The sequence below is a fragment of the Fundulus heteroclitus genome, chromosome 14 (assembly GCF_011125445.2).
Source record: "Fundulus heteroclitus isolate FHET01 chromosome 14, MU-UCD_Fhet_4.1, whole genome shotgun sequence".
NCBI lineage: Eukaryota > Metazoa > Chordata > Actinopteri > Cyprinodontiformes > Fundulidae > Fundulus > Fundulus heteroclitus.
This window is the reverse complement of record NC_046374.1, coordinates 7,360,333-7,383,276: the sequence shown is the minus strand read 5'-3', so window position 1 is coordinate 7,383,276 and position 22,944 is coordinate 7,360,333. Positions and strand designations below refer to the sequence as shown.

Here is a 22,944-nt window from a genome sequence, read left to right as displayed (position 1 = left end):
AGCTATTTCTTTATGATTATGATTTTAGTTAAAGGGATCCAATCAGAATTTCAGGTAGCTGTTGAGTCTTCTTTAAGATCAAAGGTTACACTATAGGTGGCTGTGATCATGAGATCATGTTCTCCTTGTAGCCAATCAAAACTGCCTTCGTCTCGGTGGAGTTCAGTAAGCATCAAAGTGCTTTTCATTCAACAAGGCGATTTCAGCAGGATGACACCTTCAGGCTTTGTTTTCTTTCTCATGTGTGTCCTCTTATGGAAAAAGGGTGAGTAGAGTTTTCTCAAAAGTGGTTGTTTTGAAATTCTTGTCCATCCTAATTCAAACATTTCGGTTTTGCATGAAATAGAATTTGGTTAAGGATTTTCTCCCCTATTTCTATTCAGCTAAGATGAATCAATTGGAAACAGCTGTGCATCAAGAAGGGGGCTTTATTTCAGCTGATGTTGGCGGAAACGTGAGTCTGCAATGTTCCTATGGCAGTGAGGCTGCAAGGTATTACTGGTATAAGCAGTCTCTGGGACAGAAGCTACAGCTTATGTCTATCAGTAATAAATTTGATACAAGTGGCACTTTTCAAGATAAGTTCAAGGACCCACGCTTCACTCTGATAACTCAAAATGGGAAAAGTAATTTAAATATTTCTGATTTAAAACCATCAGACACAGGGACTTACTTCTGTGCAAGTGGAGTTTCATTTGTGTTTGAATTTGGAGAGGGGGTCACAGTCAGTGTGAAGGATTCAGCTCTGGAAAATGTTGCTTTGGTACGTCAATCAGAATCTGAAACCCTCCAGGCGGGAAGCTCTGTGACTCTGAACTGTACAGTACAAGCTGGGAGCTGTAGTGGAGAACACAATGTTTACTGGTTCAGAAACTCTGGAGAATCTGCTCCAGGACTCATTTTCACCCATGGAGGAAGGAACGATCAATGTGAGAAAAATTCTAACACACAAACACTTAATTGTATGTACAATCTCCCCATAAGGAATCTAAATAACTCTCACGTTGGGACTTACTATTGTGCTGTTGCTTCTTGTGGACGGGTTCTGTTTGGAAACGGGACTAAGCTGGATTTGAAAAGTGAGTTGTGTCATGTGACAGATGCTGATGATTGCTTGTATGAATTTTGAGCGTCGTCTAAAGTTTTCTGTTCGTCTGGGTTTGCAGGTGAGGCGTTCTCTTTGTTCTTGGTGTACTTCTTAAGTGCAGCTTTGATTTTCACCGCCATCCTGACTGTTTTACTGGCCTTCACATTGCATAAGATGCACAAGAGAAACAGCTGCCAACCTTCAGGTGATTACTGTTTAAAAGTATTTTACCCCTTACAGATTTTGTTTGTTTTGCCGCATTTATGGCTTTTAGATCGTCAACAGATTATTCATCCATCCATTTTCCAACATGCTTATCCCCTGTGGGGTCGCAAGGGATGCTGGTGTCTATCTCCAGCTGTCAGTGGGTGAGAGGCGGGGTACACCTGCACAGGTCGCTAGTCTTTCACAGGGCAACACAGAGACAAACAACCATTCTCACACATTCACACCTAAGGAGAATTTAGAGAGGCCAATTAACCTAGCAGTCATGTTTTTGGACTGTGGGAGGAAGCCATGCACAGGGAGAACATGCAAACTCCATGCAGAAAGACCCAGGGGTGTACTCGAACCCAGGACCTTCTTGCTGCAAGGCAACAGTGCTACCCACTGCGACACTGTGCAGCCCGACAACAAATTATAGCATCAGAAAAATATAACCTGGGTCCCGGTTGCGTCAGGAAAGGGTGTCCATTATAAAAGCTCTGCCAAGTCTGTGTGCAAGTTGTAACGACTTGCTGTGGCGACCCCTGGACAAGGGGACTCACAGACAACGATAACCTCAGCAAATGCAAAAAGAAGAATTTGAATCATAATTACATTTATTGTGGAGAAATGCTACCCAAACCAACTTGCCCCCCAAGTACCCAATTGTGCCACCCTTAGCGGCAACAACTATAATCAACAATTTGCAATAATTGGCAATGAGTCTTTTAAGCTGCTGTGGCAGAATTCTGGCCTACTCCTGTTGGCAGAAATGTGTTAACGTAGCCACATACGTATTCAAGAGCTTCTGCTAAAAAGCATAATTAATGGTTCTATTAATCAGTCATACAGATCCTGAAGCAGCAAAGTAGGCCTAGACCGTCAAAATACGGCTACTAGGAATTTTACCAGCTGTCCTCTCCTGGGAGGGCTCATACCTGTCCCATGTTTTCTCCATTTTCTCTGTTTGTAGATAGTTCGTATTACAAGGTAATGCCGGAAACCAAAACTGTTGAAAATTTTGTTTTCACGCCTTTGCAGACTGATGTTAATGATTTTGTTCTTTTAGTCTACTTCATGTTTTTGGCTTGGTTCTATTTAAGTGTGGTCTGATCTCCATTAATAAATTGTATCATCATTTCATAAACTGGATTTTGTATTTACCCAATCTCTGTGTGATAATAAAATGCGATAATCCATACTGTTACTGTGGCAAAAAAGTGAAACAGAAGAAATATGCAAGGTTGCATATATATATATTTGTTTTTAATCAAAATAGTTTTTTGTCTTTCACAGTGTTTAAAGCAAGGCTTTCATTTAGACCAGCAACAAATGCAGAGGTACATCTTCTCAACCGTTTATTTCAAATACCGTTAACTCTTTCCATCTTTTGAAAACTGTGAACTGTTGTACAGCAATTTTTTTAAAGTAATAATTCATGGAGTATTCTGTTTCCAGGGCCACCAAGATCCAGACAGTCTCCATTATGCTGCTGTAGATTCTAACCAGCTCAACAGATCAAGAAGAAACAGAAAGAGTACAGAGACTGAGTGTGTTTACTCTACTATGATGCAGTAGATGGGAAACAGCGCTCTGTCCTATCCTGAATTTCTTTTTTAGAATTTAAGCACAGTTATATGTGAATGTTTCAGGGTTACAGACACAAGGATCCCATCAGAAAATAAGTAAACCTATTTTTTTCCCAAATGTTCTTTATATTGTTTAATGACATGTCACAAAATAAACTGATGTAAATTCTGAAACACTACATGTTTGTATACAATCACTTTATGTAATTTTACAGTGCATAAATACATTTTTCTGGAGTCACAACAACAAACCTCTTTACAGCAGACTACTTGGCGAGGAGACGTCGATGTTTTTGGAGTGCAAGGGGCATTCCTGAAGACTTTTATTTTGACTCTGGTGGCATCAGCCATCTTCTGTGGTGCAGTTTGTTGGAGCAGCAGCTTATCTACAACTCTGGCAAAAATAACATCCCTGTTGGACAATATCTCCCTCCCCATGCATGAAGCTGTTGCTGAACTGGAGAGCTCTTTCAGAGAACGACTGCCACATCCTAGGTGCACTAAGGAACGTCTTTGCAGATCATTCCTCCCAAGCAGCAGTTAGACTATGTGGACAGCAGTGGTGCAGGAGCTAGGGAGATTGCCCTGTAGGTGGCGCATTGCTGGTTCGAACACCCACTCTCAGTCGTCGTGTTTCCAGTCAAGACGCTTCACCCGCCTTGCTGCCCCAGGGCAGCTGTGGCAACAGTGGTTTAGCTTACCACTGCCAGCATGTGAATGTGTGAGTGAATGGCTGAATGACTAAATGTAGTGTAAAGTGCTTTGGGGTCCTCAGCACATTTACCCTATATACCCATCACTGCTCTCAACAAACTCAGTAAGCACGTACACCCTTGCTGTTATTGTTGCTGGTATTGTTTTTTAAAATTCTTGTAAATAGTCTTGTGGTTTTTGATGCACAAATAAACATGCACAAATTGTGTGCATTTTTGAATCACCCAATATATTTGCACATGTCTCTAAATCTGAAAATGCTATTTTCAACAGCATTACAATGTTTTTTCCCCTTACTGTCTGTGTTTCACAAGTTTTTATATTTTTACTTTTGTGCATATCTGCAAGCTTCCATTTGCCTTTCACTTTGCTGCTGGTACACATGAATGTCCTTACTGTGGGACAAAGAAATATTTCTATTCTAATCTGAAATCTATAATAATACTCAGTTGTGAATTTTGGGTCTTTCAGACATTCAGTTCAGCCCAGTCCAGTTCTATTGAAATAAAAATGCTCTCCTCATCCCAAATGGAAATATTTTTTTTGTAACTTGAACAACAGATTTCTCTAAAGAATCATAATAGATGTTTCTAGGCATCAGAAGCAACCAGAGAGGACCCCAGGAACGAGGCCACGCAGCCCACCACTGGGACACCACACATCCATCCAAGGCACAGCAGTGCGGAAACCAGAACCGCCCATACCCAAACCCCCCTTACCCCCAGTAGAGAGCCTGCTTGATACCCGAGAGGATCTGAATCCCAGACAGTGCACCCAGCACCATGTCCTGTTATTAAATACCTGCCGCAGGTGGCACAGGAGTGAGGAAAGTAAATGAGTGGGCCGAGCCCCAATACTCCACTTCAGCCAGGAACAGCATGAGTGGGCCAGACGGCACCAAGCTCCAGTCCTTTTCACATTTAGCTAAGTGAACTTATTCATTTACTTGCACAAAAAAGGATCCAACCCACCCATCACCCAGTACAGCAGAGTGGGCACACCTGGGGCCAGCAACGCCTTTAGCCGTGCAGCTAACATTTTGCAGTTATTCCAGTACATTTCCTGTCCAGCCAGGTGTTGAAAATTACTATTTTGGACCCAGGTGCTCTATATATCCAGCTTATGATCATATTTGTGCTTTTTTTTTTTTTGTGAAACTGTTGATGCATTCAAGTAGGTTTTCAACCACAACTGTCATGTTATCCAGTACTTAAAGGGGAAATCCGGTCAACAAGGAAAATTCAGTGGTCATTAGCTATAACTAAAACTAATACGATTGTGGTGATTTAATGAATATAACGTTAATCAATAAGAAAATAAAAGCAGAAATTGTCGTCTGGATCACTGTGTATGGGGGCGGCCATTATTGCCCAAATATGGACAAAGATGGCCGCCTGACATCACATCCTGTGATGTAACATCGCGGTGAGCCGAGGGCAGTTCTCTGCACTCACGTGCATGGCAGTTGGATGTTCCAGTACATCGGGTAAAAGTGGAAAAAACATTAGTTTTTTCACCTTTCCAGTTCATGATCCACTGGTTCTTTTGTTGGATTGCCTACTTGAAGAGGAAAGATTTGCCATAGTCAGACCCGGCGGCAAAAGGCGGGCATTGGGGGGCTGTGCCCGCCCTCTGAGCCAGCCGTGCCCGCCCTGGAAGCTGTCTTTTTTTCTTTTCTTTTTTTTTTTTTACGTTGGCGGGGTTCTATTAGTACTATCTTTGATCTGTCAGTCATACAATTCAACCAACCAAATCAACGACTGAAGGCTACATGGTAGCCAATCACAACTGAGAGGGGCGGGACACTAAGTCATACCTTCATAGCCTTGAGAAACCCGCGTCTCGGCTGTGGTCACCGCCGGTGTCGGTAGTGCGTGATGTAAATTTGGTCTTATTACCAAACAATTACAAGAAGTGACAATGAAGCAAGTGAGAGCGAGCTGGAAGCAGTGCTATTAATTTCTGTTTGAAACGTCAGCATTGAAGTCAATACTGGAGTAAACATTCACACTAGGAGGGTTAGCTACGACAGCTAGGAGCACCAGAAGCAGAACTAAGCAGGAAAACTGCCAAACCGAAGAAACTAGGGTTCCTTGCAGGCAGAAGGGAACTCTGCTTTGTTCTGATCCTTGTGCTTTCTAGCTGCTGTAATTACAGAACCTCTTCTAGAATTAATTTTTACTTCAGTGTTCAACCTGACACCAGTGCTCATGTTTATCAGCCTGTCTGCTTATGCTTGACTTTTGAGTCAAGACGCAGCACTACAGGTTGCCGCATCTCACTGTTAGTTTCCAGCCCAAACCAGCATAAAACCTGCCCAACTTAAAAGAAAAAAAAAGCCCAAATCTCAAACTCTCATTTTAAAAGCACAGAACTATTAAACACATAAGAACATGCAATTAGGGCACAAATGCGCTGAAGCAAAGAAGAAAACTTCGCTCATACGGGCTCCACACAAAATATACAATCAGGCAACCAAATAATACACAAGATCACTTTAACAATCATGATATATCAACTGTGTTATAAGAGTAGCGTGGCCCCTTTAAGGGATAGAGCTGTGTGCATGTGCAGCCGTAACGTGTGAGTGGTAGAGCGAGAGAGAGAGAGCGCGGAGGATTGGAGCGAGTGCCTTGGTGAAAGACGACAGCAAGAGAGTTAACAGTGAATGTACAGTTTGTTGGTAAATAAAGGCGGTCACAGTTAAAGGACAAGCGGAGCCGTCGTGTGAGTTGTTCACCAACTGCTGCATATAAAGTAAAGGGGGTTAGCCCCGAAGTTAGAACCAACTTCGGCCCTGGAGGAAACTCTCCCCTGTGCTTTCCGACTACGGTCTGGGAGTAGAACAGGAAAGGTTAACACTGGCGACCACGAAGGGACCCTCTCACGTTTAACAGAGCAGCAGTGGTGAGTAAAGAAAGAAACGGCGAGATAAGCCGGGACAATTAGCCACGTTAATTGTTGACTGCACCTGGCCAAGAAGCTAAGCTAAAAATGGCAGCCGCTAGTCGTCGCTCTGCCACCGAGGACATTTTTAATAATGTAACCAGCCACTCTAACCCTTTCATGACGCTGACTGCAGTAAATGAAAGTCAAGGAGAAATAAAAAAGGACTATATAAATATAAAAAATGATAAATATGCATGTTATAACCCCTTCTGCTGTGAAGAAGAGCCAGTTGAAATGAGGCAGAGAGTGACTGAAACTCCCCATGAGCCAACACAGCCCAGGTTATCGGGCACAAACCCCTTTCTTGGTGCTAATATGGACAGTTACTGCCTTCAAGACAACGTGGCCGACATACAAAGCCCAGAACCATGTTTCCGAGTGCATAACCACCAGACTCCTGCCCTGCCGCACAACCTAGCTGCCACCGTTGCAACACCCCATACAAACCCATTTTCCCCTGCTCACCAGGGAAGTTTCATCCAGAGCACGCCTGCCAACTATTATTCCTCATACTCCGTCTGCCCAGGGCCAACCACCCATTGCTGTGACCTCATAAAAGACAATTATGGACAAATAGCAGGACGATGTCCTAGCCAGACTGTACCGTTAAAGGACATATCCAGCAAGTGTGAGAAGGCCAGAACACATATACGTCAGCCTCACCGTGAACGCTACCAGCTTTCGTCTGAGAGTGAGGAAGACTACGACATCAGGGAAAGAGTACCCACTCTACGTCCCGGTCAGTATGATGGCACCACCCCATGGAAAGAGTTCCTGCACCGGTTCGAGAGCTGCGCCAAAGCTAATTACTGGTCAAAAGAGACTATGGCTGTCCAGTTGAAGTTCTGTCTGGTGGGCGCTGCAGGGGCAATCGTCCACAGAAATCCTCGGTCTTCACAGTGGGACTACAGTCGTCTGGTGGAGGAGATGGAGACTGCATACGGCCCTTCGTCAGAGCATGCAGCTGCGGTAGCTATTGAACTGAGACAGCGTGTCCGTAGATTGGGTGAGGCCCTCCATATGTTGAGAGACGACATATATGGAAAAGTGTCAGTAGCCTACAGTGACAGGACAGAGACTGAGCAGGACGCCATAGGCGTTGAAGTTTTCACCAATGCTGTAGGAGATGCAGAAATTGTACAGAAACTGCTAGAACAACGACCACACACACTGGCCCAAGCCTATGACATCGCCCGCCGCCATGAGACCACCAAGCGGGCAGCATCATATGTCACTAACCTCATGCAGTCAGGTTCACGCAGCATGGCTGAACGGAGGCCCCGTGCTGCTGTAATCAGGGAGGGAGCTGTGACAGGGAGAGCTGAGGTGGGTTCAGCATCGCCAGCAGCCAACTGGAAGCTTGAGTCTCCCAGCTTCAGCCATCCACCACATAAATGGAAGGGCCAAAAAGACAAAAGTGAGGAGATTCGCTGCCACAATTGCTCAGGGCTGGGTCACATGAAGAGAAATTGCCCCTCACCAAGGAGAACCTTCAGAGCTCAAGCTTCAACAACCCTTCCTGGAAGCCCTGAGCCTGCTGTGCTTCATCTTAAAGCCCAAGGTCAAGAGATGAGCATTAACATGTTTGTGTATGAACTGGAAGTGTGTGCTGTTTTGGACAGTGGGGCACGGAGAAGTGTGATGCCTCTGTGCCATTATAACGCCATTCATCCAGATGTCCGGCCTTCACTGCAGCCATCAGAGGTAGAGACTTTGCTGGGTGTCGGGCCTGGTGACGTCCCTGTGCTTGGTGAGGCTCACATTCCTGTACACATAAACAACCGGCAGGTGAGCGTACATTTCCTGGTTGCTGACATAGCTGGTGATGAGGCTCTCTTAGGCCATCCATTCCTGATTCAAGCTCAAGCACGCCTTGATTTTGGGAACCACCGCATTGTGCTGTTTGGAGAGGAAGTGCCCTATTTCTACTCTCGAAACAAACCAAAGACGCATGCAGTGAGAGTGGCTCGGACCGTAGTGCTGGAGGCTGGACAAGAGTACCTGGTACGAGGAAATGTTCACTACAGGGAACCTGTTAAAGGTGAAGTGGTATTGAACCCCACAAAGGCTTCTTAAAGAGAAATACAAAGTACTTGTTGCCCGCATCCTGGTGGAAGCTCAGCCCCTTAAACCTGTTCCCCTCCGCCTTTTCAATCCTGGAAACACAGCCGTAACCATTAAAGAGGGGGCCATTGCTGGTTTTCTCCAGCCTGCTAAAGCCCTAGCACCCAAAAAGACCATAATTCAGCCTGAACAGACATCCAGCAGCTCTTGCACTGTTCCCCAGCACTTACAGGAGCTTTACACCCAGAGTTCCATTGAGCTTAATAGAGAACAACAGCTCCAACTAGCACAGTTACTGTGCACTTATGACACTGTATTCTCCACCGGTCCGGATGACCTCGGACGCACCAGCTTGGTGCAACATGACATCATGACCCGGCCAGGCATTCCAGTCAAGCAGCCACCACGCCGGATGGCGTGTGAGAAACAACAGAGTGCTGATCACCAGATACAGCAGAGCTTGAGAGCAGGACTGGCACGCCAGAGCCACAGCAGCTGGGCATCGCCTATAGTGATGGTACGTAAAAAGGACGGTACATACCGCCTCTGTATAGATTATAGAGCCTTGAATGACTGTACCATTAAAGACGCGTACCCGCTGCCTCGCATCCAGGACACCCTGGATACCCTCTCCAGTGCCAAATGGTTCAGCACACTAGACCTCGCCTCTGGCTACTGGCAGGTTGAACTGACCCCCAGAGCACGAAAAGCAGCGGCCTTCTGCAGCAGAAATGGACTGTTTGAGTGGAATGTTATGCCGTTTGGACTGTGCAATGCTCCGGCAACATTCCAGCGATTGATGGACCGCGTCTTGGCTGGCATGCAATGGGAGACGTGCCTAGTCTATTTGGATGACATCATTGTGCTGGGCCGGGATGTTCCCGAGATGCTGGAGCGGCTGGGCCAGGTTTTCCACCGTCTTCACCAGGCCAACCTGAAACTAAAGCCTGCCAAGTGCTTTCTCTTCCGCCGCCAGGTAGCCTACCTTGGGCACATTGTCTCGGAGGATGGTGTGGCCACTGACCCCAGCAAGGTCCAGAAGGTGCAGGAGTGGCACACTCCATCATCAATCCAGGAGGTCCGCCGATTCATTGGCCTTGCATCATATTATCGACGGTTCGTGAAAGACTTTGCCTCCATAGCTGAGCCCCTCCACAACCTGACAAAGAAACACGCCCGGTTTCAGTGGACTGAGGAATGCCAGGAGGCGTTCGACAAACTCAAGCATCTGTTAACCACTGCACCAGTCTTGGGGTTCCCACTCGACCAGGGCAACATGATATTGGACACTGACGCAAGCGATGTTGGCATCGGTGCCGTCCTCTCCCAAGTTCAGCAGGGCAGGGAGCGTGTGCTGGCCTATGGGAGCCGCAAACTGTCCAAGACTGAACAGCACTATTGCACCACACGGCGAGAACTGCTAGCCGTGGTGGAGTTCACATCACATTTCCGGCAATATCTCCTGGGGCGGCCCTTTATTGTCCGCACCGACCACAGTAGCCTTCGGTGGCTAACAAAAATGAAGGAGCCTGAAGGACAGCTCGCTAGGTGGTTTGAGAGACTCGGTGAGTACAATTTTGAGATCATCCATCGCCCTGGTCATTTGCACACCAATGCAGACAGCCTCTCCAGAAGACCCTGCCGCCAGTCATGTCCCTGTAATCTGTCCAACCCCTCCCCTCAGCCAGTGAACGTCAGTCATCAAGCTGTGCAGTGTGAATTGGACTCTGACATCAACCAGGTGATGCTGAGTCCAGTGGGGGTAGACGGGCAACCAGGTTCCACAGCAGTGAGTCTAGTGGGGGTGGATGAAACTCTCTCTGTTGACACAGACAACTTAAAGCCAAGCCCCTACAAGAATCTATCTGACTAGGACAAATAACACTGAACTGTTTGGCGGCTGGTCCTTGGAGGAGCTACGACAGGCCCAGGAAGCTGATCCAGATATTGCACCTATCAAGGCATGGATGGAGGCCAGCAAAGAGCGCCCCCCATGGGTAACAGTCTCACCACATAGCCCAGCCACAAAGACCTTTTGGAGCCAATGGAAGAGGCTCTACATCCGTGATGGAATACTGGTTAGGCGGTTCTACTGCCTGAACGACACCGAGTTCTACCCACAAGTGGTGTTGCCTCGTGTTCTCCGGCCCGATGTCATGAGACAGATGCATGAGGGGCAGGTTGGTGGGCATTTCGGTGTGGAGCGCACAGTAGCCCGCCTGCAGACCCGATACTTCTGGTACCGGATGAGGGAAGATGTTGCGGTTTGGTGTGGCACCTGTACCAGCTGTGCGTCCAAAGCTAGGCCACTTAAGACACCACAAGCCCCCATGGGTACTGTTAGAGTGGGAGCCCCAATGGAGCGGGTTGCCTTGGATATCATGGGGCCACTGAACGAGACAGAGCGTAACAACCGGTATGTGCTGGTGATACAGGACTATTTTACCAAATGGGTGGATGTTTTTCCCCTACCCAATGACAAGGCTGTAACTGTTGCTGAAGTGCTTGCCTCAGAATGGGTGTGTCGTTATGGAGCACCACAGACATTGCATAGTGACCAAGGCCGAAACTTCGAGTCTGAAGTGTTCCAGAAAATGTGCACATTGTTTGGTATTGAGAAAACACACACCACACCATTCCGACCTCAGTCCGATGGCCAAGTTGAAAGATTCAATGCCACCCTGCAAAAGATTCTGGCCACAACAGCTGAGCGTTGCCACTGGGATTGGGACCTCATGATCCCTTATGCTGTCATGGCCTACAGAGCAACAAAGCACAGTGCTACTGGTTTCTCTCCTAATTTTATGATGTTCGGCCGGGAAGTGAGCGAACCAGTGGATCTGGTGGCCGGCCTACCTCCGGACCTTGACACCGCCCCGTCAGCCCCAGAGTATGTCAAGCACCTCAGAGAAAGACTGGAACTGGCACACCACATCACCAGAGATGCACTGGGTGAATCTGTGGAACGTGCAAAGAGGCAATATGACAAGAATTGTTACCGTACACAGTACAAGATCGGTGATGCTGTGTTGTACCTCATAAAAGGCACCCGGAAAATACAGAACAAGGTCAGGAAGTTTCTGCCATCATATGAAGGACCCTACTTTGTCCTGGGGCAGTTGGACGATCTGGTGTATCGTATCCAGAAAGGCCCAAGGGCTAAAGTTAAAGTGGTTCATCATGATCAGCTGAAGCTTTATCGCAGCCGCGACCCACTGGACAACGCTTGGGCCCTGGAGCAGGCTCGGAGCTGGACACCAGAGGAGGTATTACCCCCAGCCTTGGACGAAGATCCTGTTGATCCTGTTCTGGGTCTGTCCCAGCTGTTCTCCACCGCAGAGGCTGAGGAAGCTTCCAGCTGCACCTCATCAGATCCAGCTGCGGACAGTTCACTCCCATCTGCTTCTCCTCACCTGGACCCTGTTTCGCCTCGGGGCCCTGAGGATAGTGGGGGTGGCCTGGGTGAACAACATCATCCGATCCATCGTTCTCAAAGGACGAGCCGCCAGCGGAGACCACCAGCCATGTATGGCGAGTGGGTGGTTCAATGAATGCAAGAATTGTTGGACAGTTTTCATTTTAAGTTGTGCCTTTAAGTTAAATGAGGAAAGCTGTTTGTTACTGTTTAAGCTAAGTTGAGTTAAAAGTTGAAGAAAAAAAAAATGTGAGAAGTAATGCTTTAATTGCCTTATCCACTGTGCTAAAAACCAAGAAAAAAAAGGGTATTTGTGCTACTGCTGTTGGTTAAGAGTAATTTGTTGAGTATACAGAGAAGTTAAGTTGTTAATTTAACTTATCGCTAGTTCAAGAGTTTGTAATAACTCGTAGCCTGATATGTTTAATGGGTGTTATTCATACCTTTTCAGGATTTATTTCCCTCTACTGTAGTATATGCACGTTAATCAAGTGGACTGCTATATGGTTGCATTTACGCTGTGAAGCTACATTTTTTGCTAATGCCCTACTTGCACTGGACTGCAGAATCCTCATAAAAAAAAAAATGGACTGTAAACAAATGAGGACTTTATATACATGTGAGCTGATGTGTGTCCTGGTGCTGGAGTGGAATTCTGTTAAAATTTCCATCCAGAGTGGGGGTAGTGTTATAAGAGTAGCGTGGCCCCTTTAAGGGTTAGAGCTGTGTGCATGTGCAGCCGTAACGTGTGAGTGGTAGAGCGAGAGAGAGAGAGAGCGCGGAGGATTGGAGCGAGTGCCTTGGTGAAAGACGACAGCAAGAGAGTTAACAGTGAATGTACAGTTTGTTGGCAAATAAAGGCTGTCACAGTTAAAGGACAAGCGGAGCCGTCGTGTGAGTTGTTCACCAACTGCTGCATATAAAGTAAAGGGGGTTAGCCCCGAAGTTAGAGCCAACTTCGGCCCTGGAGGAAACTCTCCCCTGTGCTTTCCGACTACGGTCTGGGAGTAGAACAGGAAAGGTTAACAACTGGAAAAAAAAATAAAAAATTATCAATAGCTTCCCAACCTGACTTGTAAATCTACCTTAATATAAACTTAATTTCTCTTACAGAAAATAGCTTATCCAAACATGTCTCTTTCACACAGCCATGAAATATGTTTAAGTTGATCAGTAGAAGTCAACCCTTCTTGGGGCGTTTACATTGACCAATACATTTTCATAGTGACACTTGATTAACCACTATTCTTTTCTTGTTTTATTATGACAATCAATATTATTCATTATGAACTATTATTCATTGATGATGTCAGATTCGACAGATTCAACTTATTAAAAAAATAATTTGACCAGTAAAATGAGTTGAAGGAGATGGCATTTTATTAAAATGGTTTTAGTTTTCTTTCAGACATTGACAACTATTTTGATATATTTTGTTAGTAATTCTTTCTAAAAGCCCAACAAATGTTATGAAAAGCTTCCCAAATCTTTTACAACCTGCCCATAAGCTATTTTTGTTCCAGCTCAATGTGTTCAAAGAAGCTTAAATGGGTGGAAACCTGCCTAATCTGGCAACAATGACTACACTATTGCTTTTTGTTTGTTAGTTTTTTTAGATTTTGGGATTTTATTGAGAATTTCTTTCTCAGCACTGTAGGAGTAGTCACAGAGCCACTGTTCAGCCTGAAGCATATCATTTTTTTTTAAAGTGTGCCCCCTTAAAAAAACGGAATACCCCCCTGTAATTTGCCATAGTGCTTCTGGCCAGAGAGAAAACATGTCGTCTGTAGCCAACATTTCGAAGAAGAATGTCTTCAAGATGACATGAGAGCGAGACTTTTCGGTAGGCTTTTCTTTTTTATGATGTAGAATTTGCCGAAACATTTGTTTACCGATCAGAGCGGCGGATTGATACAACACACTTAGAAAGAATGCTCACTGTGGTGAATCCCACTTATTTTATGCGACTTTGGTCTTATTTTTTTCTAAAGTTGCTTGTAAATTTCACGAGTTGGGGGCTACAGTTTTTTTTGGGCTTGTTTCTGAAAGTGAAGTGGCTTGTTTTGGCTCTAAACTAAGTGACGCCAAAATATCCCTCCGCCTCATAACGCACTGCAGCTCATCCTGACAGATCTGCCCATATTTTCTGCAGTTTACGGTTGCAATAACTGATGATAACTGCTGAAAGTAGATTAGGCGGTGCAGATCACCATTTTGAGCAGAGATTGGTTCTAAAGATGAGTTTTATACTCATCTTATAACATTGCAGAACCCAACCCATAAACCGTACTTCAATGCTTATTTGTTGTCTTTTTATGTCTCTAAAATGTAAAATTAGTATTAATTTAAATTTAAATGCTTAATACCATGTCTATCTTTGTTTAAGGGGTTAAAATTTTTTTTTGGCATGAAAACGGATATTTATTTACAAGGAGACAGATAGGGCATTGGGACTTGCTCGACAGCCGATACCGGGATCTGACATCACAAACTGTGAGGAGGCAGTACTGTTCTTCACAAAGATGGCTGCCTCCATAAAAGACCTTCAAATAAAAATTACTCTTAATTAAAAAAGCTTATCATTTATTGAACAGTATGTAATAATTTTATATCTAAAGTACTTTCAGCAGTTTGAATTCCGATTTTGACCGGACTTCTCCTTTAAAGGTGAAGTCAAAGTACCTTTGAGCTAAATTCAATAAATGAAAAACTGTATCTTCTTGCCAGTTTATGTACATAAGATAAACTTTAGTTCTTTACATGCGCTAGGGACAACACCCACTTGATCAAAATATGAATAAATGCAAATTACTTAAGCAAGTGAAATGGATTTCAAAATTTAATAATACACATTTTAGTTGGACACAATTTGTGTATAAGTAAACATTTAAATAGTCTAGAAATAAGGATATACAATGCTTAAAGTTCTTAAAAAATTAAAAGTAATTCCAAAATGTAAAACCTCAAGGTGCTATAGGAGATTTCTTCTATCTTATAAACCAACTTAATAGTTACATTCTGGGAGATTATTGTGAAAACTTTGAGCCTCCTGATAACTCTTTCCACATGTATGTGGACATTTGCAATCCTCCTTGTGGCAGTTACATCCTCATCAGAGGACTGTTTTCCTTAATAAGTGGATGCTGGTAGAATAAGGTTATATCGCCTCTCAAACAGCAGATCTCTGATGGTAAAGCCTCTGTTTGCCGTTACTTCATCGCCAGGACGAAGATACTCCAGGAAGCCAGTGTTTTCCCAGCCACATACATTCTTCTTTTGTCCTAGGTGTGAACCGTTGGTGCCTGTAGCATCAGCATCTTTCTGCATAGGTGACTCTAATTATGGAGTGGTCCGGTCAGCCTCTGCATCACATCAAATCATCTGTCAAACACAAGACCACAATCAGTTTATTAAACAATTATAACTAGGGACTCATGTTACTCTCAGCTACCTTTATAGTTTTACTGCTATAGGCTTAGGTTACTGGAGTATATCAGGATCTAATTTTCTCACTCTATTGAGTTCTACTGTTCTTCAATTATGCATTATGTGTTGTCATTTCTGCTTTAACTTTCTGTTCTCTCTCTTTTCTCTTCATAGTAGGTACACCTGGTCTGGCGTTCTGTTAACTGTGACATCATCCAGAGAAGACGGCTCACCCGCTACTACCATCTAATGTAGAACAGATTACTAGATCAATGTGTGCGTCTGTGCTTTTTTGTTTCTCTTGTTGTGTCTCTGTTCTGTCTTCTGTAACCCCAGTCGGTCGAGGCAGATGACCGTTCATACTGAGCCCGGTTCTGCCGGAGGTTTTTCCTTCCCGTTAATGGGTGGTTTTTCTTCCCACTGTCGCTTCATGCTTGCTCAGTATGAGGGATTGCAGCAAAGCCATGTACAATGCAGATGACTCTCCCTGTGGCTCTACTCTTCTCCAGGAGTGAATACTGCTTGTCGGGACTTTGATGCAATCAACTGGTTCCCTTATATAGGACATTTTTGACCAATCTGTATAATCTGACCCAATCTGTATAATATGATTGAACTTGACTTTGTAAAGTGCCTTGAGATGACATGTTTCATGATTTGGCGCTATATAAATAAAATTGAATTGAATTGAATTGAAACAGCACAAAACATATCAAGACTACTTAAAACCATGTTAACACCAAGCTAATAGAGCACCACCTGCATCATTACTCATACTCATTCAAATATTCACATCACACATTCTTTCCAGTTTTTACAAACAGCCTGTGTTAGTATCTGGGATGCCATTTGTAAGGTTACACAGTCAAGATATAACAGCAATATGTTGGTTTCTTTACAGTCATAAGGAAAAAAAATGTGTTTTAGTTTTTAAAGTCAGTTATACATTTGTAAATGTCACAGTTCCAAGCTAAATATTTAATTACACAGCTAACTGTTTAGTTTGTAAACTACATATTAAGATGCAAACCAAGCATTTAGTTTTCAAATTACATATTTATCTCCAAATTAAATGTTTAGTTTACAAACTAAATGTTTACCTTTGAGCTAAAAATTAAGCTTGTTATTACATATTTATCTTGGAACTGTGACTTGTTTATAGATTTATGAATAAAAAAAATATAAAAAAATAAACCTGCCTTTTATCTCTCACTGTATAACTTTATTAACAGAACCCCATAGGTCTACCAGCAGGAATGAAACATATCCAGATAATAATTTAGAGAAAGCTAAAAGACGGCAGGCTTCATGTGAGAGCGTATGTTTATCAGGAGCGGCACAACCTAAGGAATTAAGAGTAAGCAGGGCGCCTCGCATCTGCAGCTCTTGTACACGGTCGATGATTAAAACACTCCTGCTCCATGTAAACCTTTCTTTACAGGCGTTATTATGACAGCCTCAAACTGGACAAACGATCCCGGTCTTCCTCCAAGTCATAACGACGAGTAATTTGAGACGAAGTAGCTGCATGAGTCGCTTTTCAGCTAGCCAACCAGTGACAGGAAGTGAGCGGCCGGAAGTCACGCACAAAAAACCGTCAACTCGCTGCCTCCGTATTTCCGTTGAAAATAAGGTGGATAACACCCTTATGGAACTTAAGCTTGTTAGAACCGTAAAAACACACTCAAATACATCAGCAAAGCTTTATTTCAAGAATGCGAGCAGTATGCTTAGCATGCTAGCTCCAGATCTTCAGTTAAAAAAAATCAGTAATACACATTGACAATAAACCATTTGACTTTCCCTGCCTAACTCTGCCAAACCTGTACCTCTGTGTCAGTTTGGTTAACTTTGGGCTGTCCGGTTGGAAGACATTACTCCAGGGTGAAACTTGTTGTCAGGCTGTGGTGACAGGGCAGCCAGGGTAAAAATCTAGGCGAGGTTCAAAAATTTTGCTAGCATGTTTCCGTATCATTCAGTGGCCCTGGTTATTCTACCATAAATCACATAGCAACAGTAAATGTTTTGAAAACAAATGAACTGTAACCTTGAATGAACAACCAAGATATGTTTGTTATTACAGCAGCAGAAGCTGTAGTTTGGCTATTGTGACCAAAACTATTGTTGACTCAGCTATTTTGAAAACAGTCCACAGTGTAATGTGTTCTTTGAACTTTAATTGTATCCCTTGTACTAATTTTCACAACTTTATGAATAATTTAAACAGTTTTCTAGCTCTACTATGATTTTAGCTGCTACGATGTAGCAGGCCAAGGTAATATTTGACTGCTTATTGTGAGGAAAATATCCCTTTACAGCATCTAGGATCTTTCGGTGGTCTTCAAAAACATATGCATGCCAGAAAGTAGTCATCATCTTTAATGTGATAGCTCTGCTTGTTTCTCGTAAAGCCATTCTTTTCAAGCCTGAAATGCATCAATTCATGCACGTTTTTGGGTCATTTCCCTAGCTGACACTAATGTTAGTGAAGTATGCAAAAAAAGAGGTACAGGATGTAAATGTGGTTACACTCTCACGTAGGTGATATTTTACTCAGACCCCTAAAACAGTAAATGGCTGTGTGCATATGTGTCAGAGATCTTTCCAGTCAATGAAATAATATTAAAAAGCAACTTGAAATAATTTAATGAGACAAATTTTAATGGGCCCATTAAATTTTAGAATAAAAGAAACAAAAGCAATATTTCATTAAATTTTTAATTTCTAGGTGTATTTGTCCTTCAGTCCACAACAACGATGCTAAGTACATTTTTAACTTTTTTTTTTTAACAACAAAGCAAACTACAAAGATATCTTTTTCAGCAAGGCATTGTCCGAACCTTCTCAAGAACAAGTTGACACCACAGGTTGCCGTGTACAAGCTATGATGTTTCTAAAGTAGGACATGTGTCACTTGATGACAGCCAATCAAGTTCAAACCCTGTCTCTTGAAAGTGGAGAAAAGATCAAGTTTCCTTTCATTCAAATCATTAATGCAACCAAAATGGCATCTTCACATCTGGTCTTCTGTCTGGCATGTTTGCTTTCAGGAACAATGGGTAAGATTTGTTTCTCGATTTTAACACATTTTGTGATAAAGCTTTTCTGGGACCACAGAATTATGTCCTGTTCCATTGATTTTGTATTTTTATTCTGCTATACTTTTAGTTAAAGAGACTCTTCTGACAACACCATCTACGTCTCTTCGTGTAAAGCAAAGCTTTATATCAGCTCCTGTTGGAGGAAACGTGACTTTACAGTGTTCCTATGAAGGTGATGACTCAGCGTGGATCTGCTGGTACATGCAAACTCTGGGACAGAAACCGCAGCTGATCACCAGTTTCTTTGTGTATAGTACTGAAAATAATTTTTATGGTGCGTTCAAGAACCATCCGCGCTTTAGCCTGATTAGAGAAAACCAAACAACTTATCAACTGATTATTTCCGATCTTAAAATGTCAGATTCAGCCACTTACTATTGTGCATTTAACCATGCACAAGTTGTGAGTTTTGCAGAAGGTACAACAGTCATTGTTAAAAGTTCAAGTTCTAACGTCCAAACTTTGATCCATCAATCAGAATCTGAGACAATTCAACCAGGGCACTCCTTGACTTTGAACTGCACGGTACAAACTGGCATTTGTGGTGGAGAACACAATGTTTACTGGTTCAAAAAGTCAGAAGAATCCCACCCAGCACTTATTTACAGTCATGGGAGCAAGAATGATCAATGCAAGAGAAACCCCACCACACAAACCCACACTTGCCTGTACAATCTGTCAATTGAAAGCCTGAATGTGGCTGATGCTGGGATCTACTATTGTGGCGTTTCTTTGTGTGGACACATAGTGTTTGGCAACGGAACCACTCTAAAATTCACAAGTAAGTAGAAGTCTTAATGAACTTCTGTTTAAGAAATCTCAGTATTTGTAATTATGAGCTCTTTGCAGGTGAGGGAAACTTCTTGGTGTATTTCATGGCTGGATCATTGACTGGTCTCTTCCTTATTTTACTTATGTTCTTAGTGGAACGGTTAAACAAAACATACAACCGACAGGCCACAGGTACGGTTTCAAAAGAGCACTTTTTCTTTGTTTTCACCAAAACGTTTTAAACTAACACATAATTTACTTTTTGAAAGCTAGAGCCAAGATTTCCAGATCAAAGTCCTCAAACGACGACAGTACTGGTAAGACCTACCTGTAAAAACAACAGTCAGAATATATATCATGTCTGAGCATCTTTTTGAAACATTTTCAGTATTTTATTTTCCAAAGTTCATATTGTGGTGTATATCTGCTTTTTCCAGGGCACGAGCCAAGTCACAGACAGCCTCCATTATGCATCTGTAGATGTAAACCAGTTGAACAGATCAAGAAGAAAAAAAGCAGCAATTGAAAATGGCATTTAGTCCAGCATAATCTAGGAAATATATTATACCATAATATTTTTTTGTGGATTTAGGAGTACGTCTAAAAATAGTAACAATTGAAGTGTGTTTCTCAGACTTTTATAAAGATGGAAAGGAGCTTTCTGCAATTGGTCTCTTTTGGGTTTCCCTGTCAGCTAAAAATCTAAAGTAATCTATATTTCACTCATAGTCTACTCTGCAGACATGTTACTACTGTAAAGTAAAAAGAGGGGAAATTCCTTTCAAATTTTTGCTTCCTCTGTGTGTGTGGTGTTGGACAAAGGATGCTAGACCTAAATAATTTCAGAACCTGTTAAAGACCAGACCATTTACAGATTATATCTGCCCAATTGATTTAGATATACAGTTGCTGGGATTATTCTGCTTTGATCCAAGGTCATAATCTCAACTGTCATAAAATTAGAAGTTTGGATTCTAATGTCATGTCAAGTTTCAACTGGTTTAAACAGGGACCAGAACCATCATGGCACAGATGTGATAAAGGCATAGATTTATTTTACAAAAGTATGAATCCTTATTTCTTTCAGATTGACTATGATTTAAAAAAAAAACTGTAATCAGTGTATTAACAGAGTGATTTAGGTCAGGTTCTGCTGTCAATGGACTATTTAAAAAAAACATGAAAAAATCTCTTACAGTGTCTTCTTAAATAGAATAAAGATCTGTGTTTAAAGAAATCTCTTGTTATAGATCTGGCTGTTTTAGGATTTGACTATAGCTGAGTAATGCAGTCTGGAGTTCTTTAAAATCACAAAATCGCCTTTCAACTCAGTCAAATAAGACTCTTACATCTGATACTAACTTCAGCGTCATTAACAGGTTATGCTGTACCGCTAGATTTTCTTACATTGCTTACACAGAACACAGGGGGGACCTGTAGTGTCCATCAAAGGAACATGACAATAAGCAATAGCGAAGTTATTGGAGCCTAACTGACCAACAGCTTTCTCTTGAGTGCTTTTCGGACCCCTGACAAGATGGTGCCCCATGTGGTATGCCATTTTTCCTGTATCAAAGGCACCACTACTTATGGGTTTTCTGCTACTCCACTTGGTTGAATATATCAGAAGGTGTGAAATATCTCACTTAAGGCACACACCTACTGCTCTATTTGTGAAAAACCATAGCCTCAGACTTTGAAGTTCAAAGCATAAAGAGTCAAATAGAACCACATCATATACAAATAAAGTTGTGACCTTGCCTTGCTCTACAACTGCACATCAAAATTATGTCCTTTTAACGCCATGAACAGGACTGGTATAAGGGGGCAGCCATATGTCAAGCCAAGCCAGATCAAACAGAGATGCTTTTAGCTGTGTGTGAAGTGGCAGGCATGGTACGTCTTGGAACCTATGATGACCGCTACTTTTCTTTTTTGGTGAGTGAATAAATAAAATGCATTTTAATTATATCAAAGCAGGCCTAGGAGCATTACTTGTTGGGTACAAATTTCTGTATCTTTTAGTTTAACAAATTGTACCCATGTTTATTGTGCCAAGAGCTCTTTTGAGCCACATTTTTAGTTTGCAAATCTAATACAATACATATTTTATAATAGGTTTAATATAATTAATAGTATAATTAATAAGCTGCCAAGATAGCAGCATACTTATTGTAAAATGTTTGTGTGGGGTGTCTGGATTAGGATTTTGGAAATTATGGATCTAGTATTGTAGTGGAAAGTTATTTTGGTTATTTTTAGCTTGCTTTTGTGCTGATGGATGATGGAAAACAGGTAGGCCATAACCAAAATATAAAATCACTTGTCAATTGTGTCAATTCTAAAGTGATTATTGCATTCAGTTTCAAGCAAAAACACAACAAATTTGTGAGGGGGATTATGGTACAATAATAGCTAAAACCAAGTTAGGAACTTTATTCAGCCTCAAGTGTACACTTATTCTCTTATAAGAATCTAAAATAGAATCTTATTCAAAGATATTGCACAATATACAGGTGTAGTCACACATAATGAGAGTACACAGAGGGCACATTCCAGAGGGAATCATTGGGTTCAGTAAAACATTGTTGTAAGGTTTATAATTTGTTGTCATATGGAAAATGCTCCTACAGGGGGCGATGGACATGTGATTCATGCTCAAAGTTTCGTAAATGGGAAGTGCTGTGCCACTTGTACTTGGCCAATCAAACACAACACAAAACTGAAAAGTGGGTCGAGGTTGTTCACATCCAGCAAGATAACCTGAACACCATGCCCTACACACTTTGTCGTCTATTTCACATTTTTATTCCAGGGGAAAATAGGTAAGCTTTTGTATTTGTGGATACATTTCCATCTATTGCATAATCAAATGCCTGTTATGATCCTCGGGTCCAAAAGTGTTGCTATACAGGTTCATTCCTTAAGGTCTACTTTCTTATTAGTTGTGTTCTGTTCAGTATGTATTTCATCCTCTAGATTAGTGCGTTGTGCAATTTTACAATGGATTTGATTATGAATAATAGTAATAACTAGAAAAATTTCTGAAGAAATTTAGCAAGGCGCCTGCCACTTGGTGCGTACCGTACCGTCAGAAATAGCAACAGGAAGCCACACTGCGAATTTCAGCTTCCTACGGTCTTCACAGCCCCCGCAACGGTCGTTGAAAGGTGCCATGTTAAGTCAATGGACCTCCTAGGAGCCTCTTGCTAGCAGCGTTGTCATGGAGACTCACTGACAGCTGCAGCCCTCTCTCTGTCTGTAAAGGCAGAAGAACTCTGGCTAAGCAGCAGTTGGTAGGACCTTCCTAAAGCTATTTCCGTTAGCAACATGCTAACGGTTAGCCGCTAGCATGGCTGTGTTCAGTATCACCGGGTGATGTTACTCTGTTAGTTTGGTTGAAATCCTGTACTGAGAAGTGCCTAAAAAGGGAGAAAATCCAAAAATTCACCAAATCTGTCAAGCAGGAGTTTGTACAAGCTTCTTATAGCTACTTCCGGTTAGCAACATGCTAACCGTTAGCTGCTAACATGGTTGTGTATGGTATCACTGGGTGAGTGTACTCTGTTAGTTTGGTCCAAATCCTGTACTGGGATGAGCCTCAAATAGGGAGAAAATACGTCG

The 22,944-nt window shown here is 42.6% G+C and overlaps 2 protein-coding genes across 3 annotated transcripts; both read left to right on the top strand.

Annotated features, from left to right (window-relative positions):
• The first annotated feature begins 201 nt into the window (after window positions 1-201).
• Window positions 202-3,041, top strand: LOC105925518 (M1-specific T cell receptor beta chain). 2 transcript variants are annotated; one of them, XM_036146203.1, is made up of 6 exons: window positions 202-265; window positions 384-492; window positions 985-1,079; window positions 1,167-1,292; window positions 2,588-2,631; window positions 2,750-3,041. In XM_036146203.1, the coding sequence occupies exons 1-6, from the start codon at window positions 211-213 to the stop codon at window positions 2,867-2,869; spliced, it is 549 nt and encodes a 182-aa protein (XP_036002096.1). In that variant the 5' UTR covers window positions 202-210; the 3' UTR covers window positions 2,870-3,041. The 2 variants fall into 2 exon arrangements, with proteins under 2 accessions (XP_036002096.1, XP_012716857.2); XM_012861403.3 differs by having other exon boundaries at window positions 384-1,079.
• A 15,414-nt stretch (window positions 3,042-18,455) lies between these two features.
• On the top strand, window positions 18,456-20,502 carry LOC105925521. Its single transcript, XM_021315883.2, has 5 exons — window positions 18,456-18,507; window positions 18,617-19,330; window positions 19,399-19,512; window positions 19,590-19,637; window positions 19,758-20,502. The coding sequence occupies exons 1-5, from the start codon at window positions 18,504-18,506 to the stop codon at window positions 19,844-19,846; spliced, it is 969 nt and encodes a 322-aa protein (XP_021171558.2). The 5' UTR covers window positions 18,456-18,503; the 3' UTR covers window positions 19,847-20,502.
• The last annotated feature ends 2,442 nt before the right edge of the window (window positions 20,503-22,944 follow it).

Excerpts from the sequence above, each read along its gene's own strand:
- LOC105925518 (XM_012861403.3), top strand. The coding sequence starts at position 211 with ATGACACCTTCAGGCTTTGTTTTCTTTCTCATGTGTGTCCTCTTATGG. Across the intron at positions 1,293-2,587 it reads AAACAGCTGCCAACCTTCAG|TGTTTAAAGCAAGGCTTTCA; the intron begins GTGATTACTGTT and ends TGTCTTTCACAG. Across the intron at positions 2,632-2,749 it reads GACCAGCAACAAATGCAGAG|GGCCACCAAGATCCAGACAG; the intron begins GTACATCTTCTC and ends TTCTGTTTCCAG.
- LOC105925521 (XM_021315883.2), top strand. Across the intron at positions 19,331-19,398 it reads AACCACTCTAAAATTCACAA|GTGAGGGAAACTTCTTGGTG; the intron begins GTAAGTAGAAGT and ends AGCTCTTTGCAG. Across the intron at positions 19,513-19,589 it reads ATACAACCGACAGGCCACAG|CTAGAGCCAAGATTTCCAGA; the intron begins GTACGGTTTCAA and ends ACTTTTTGAAAG.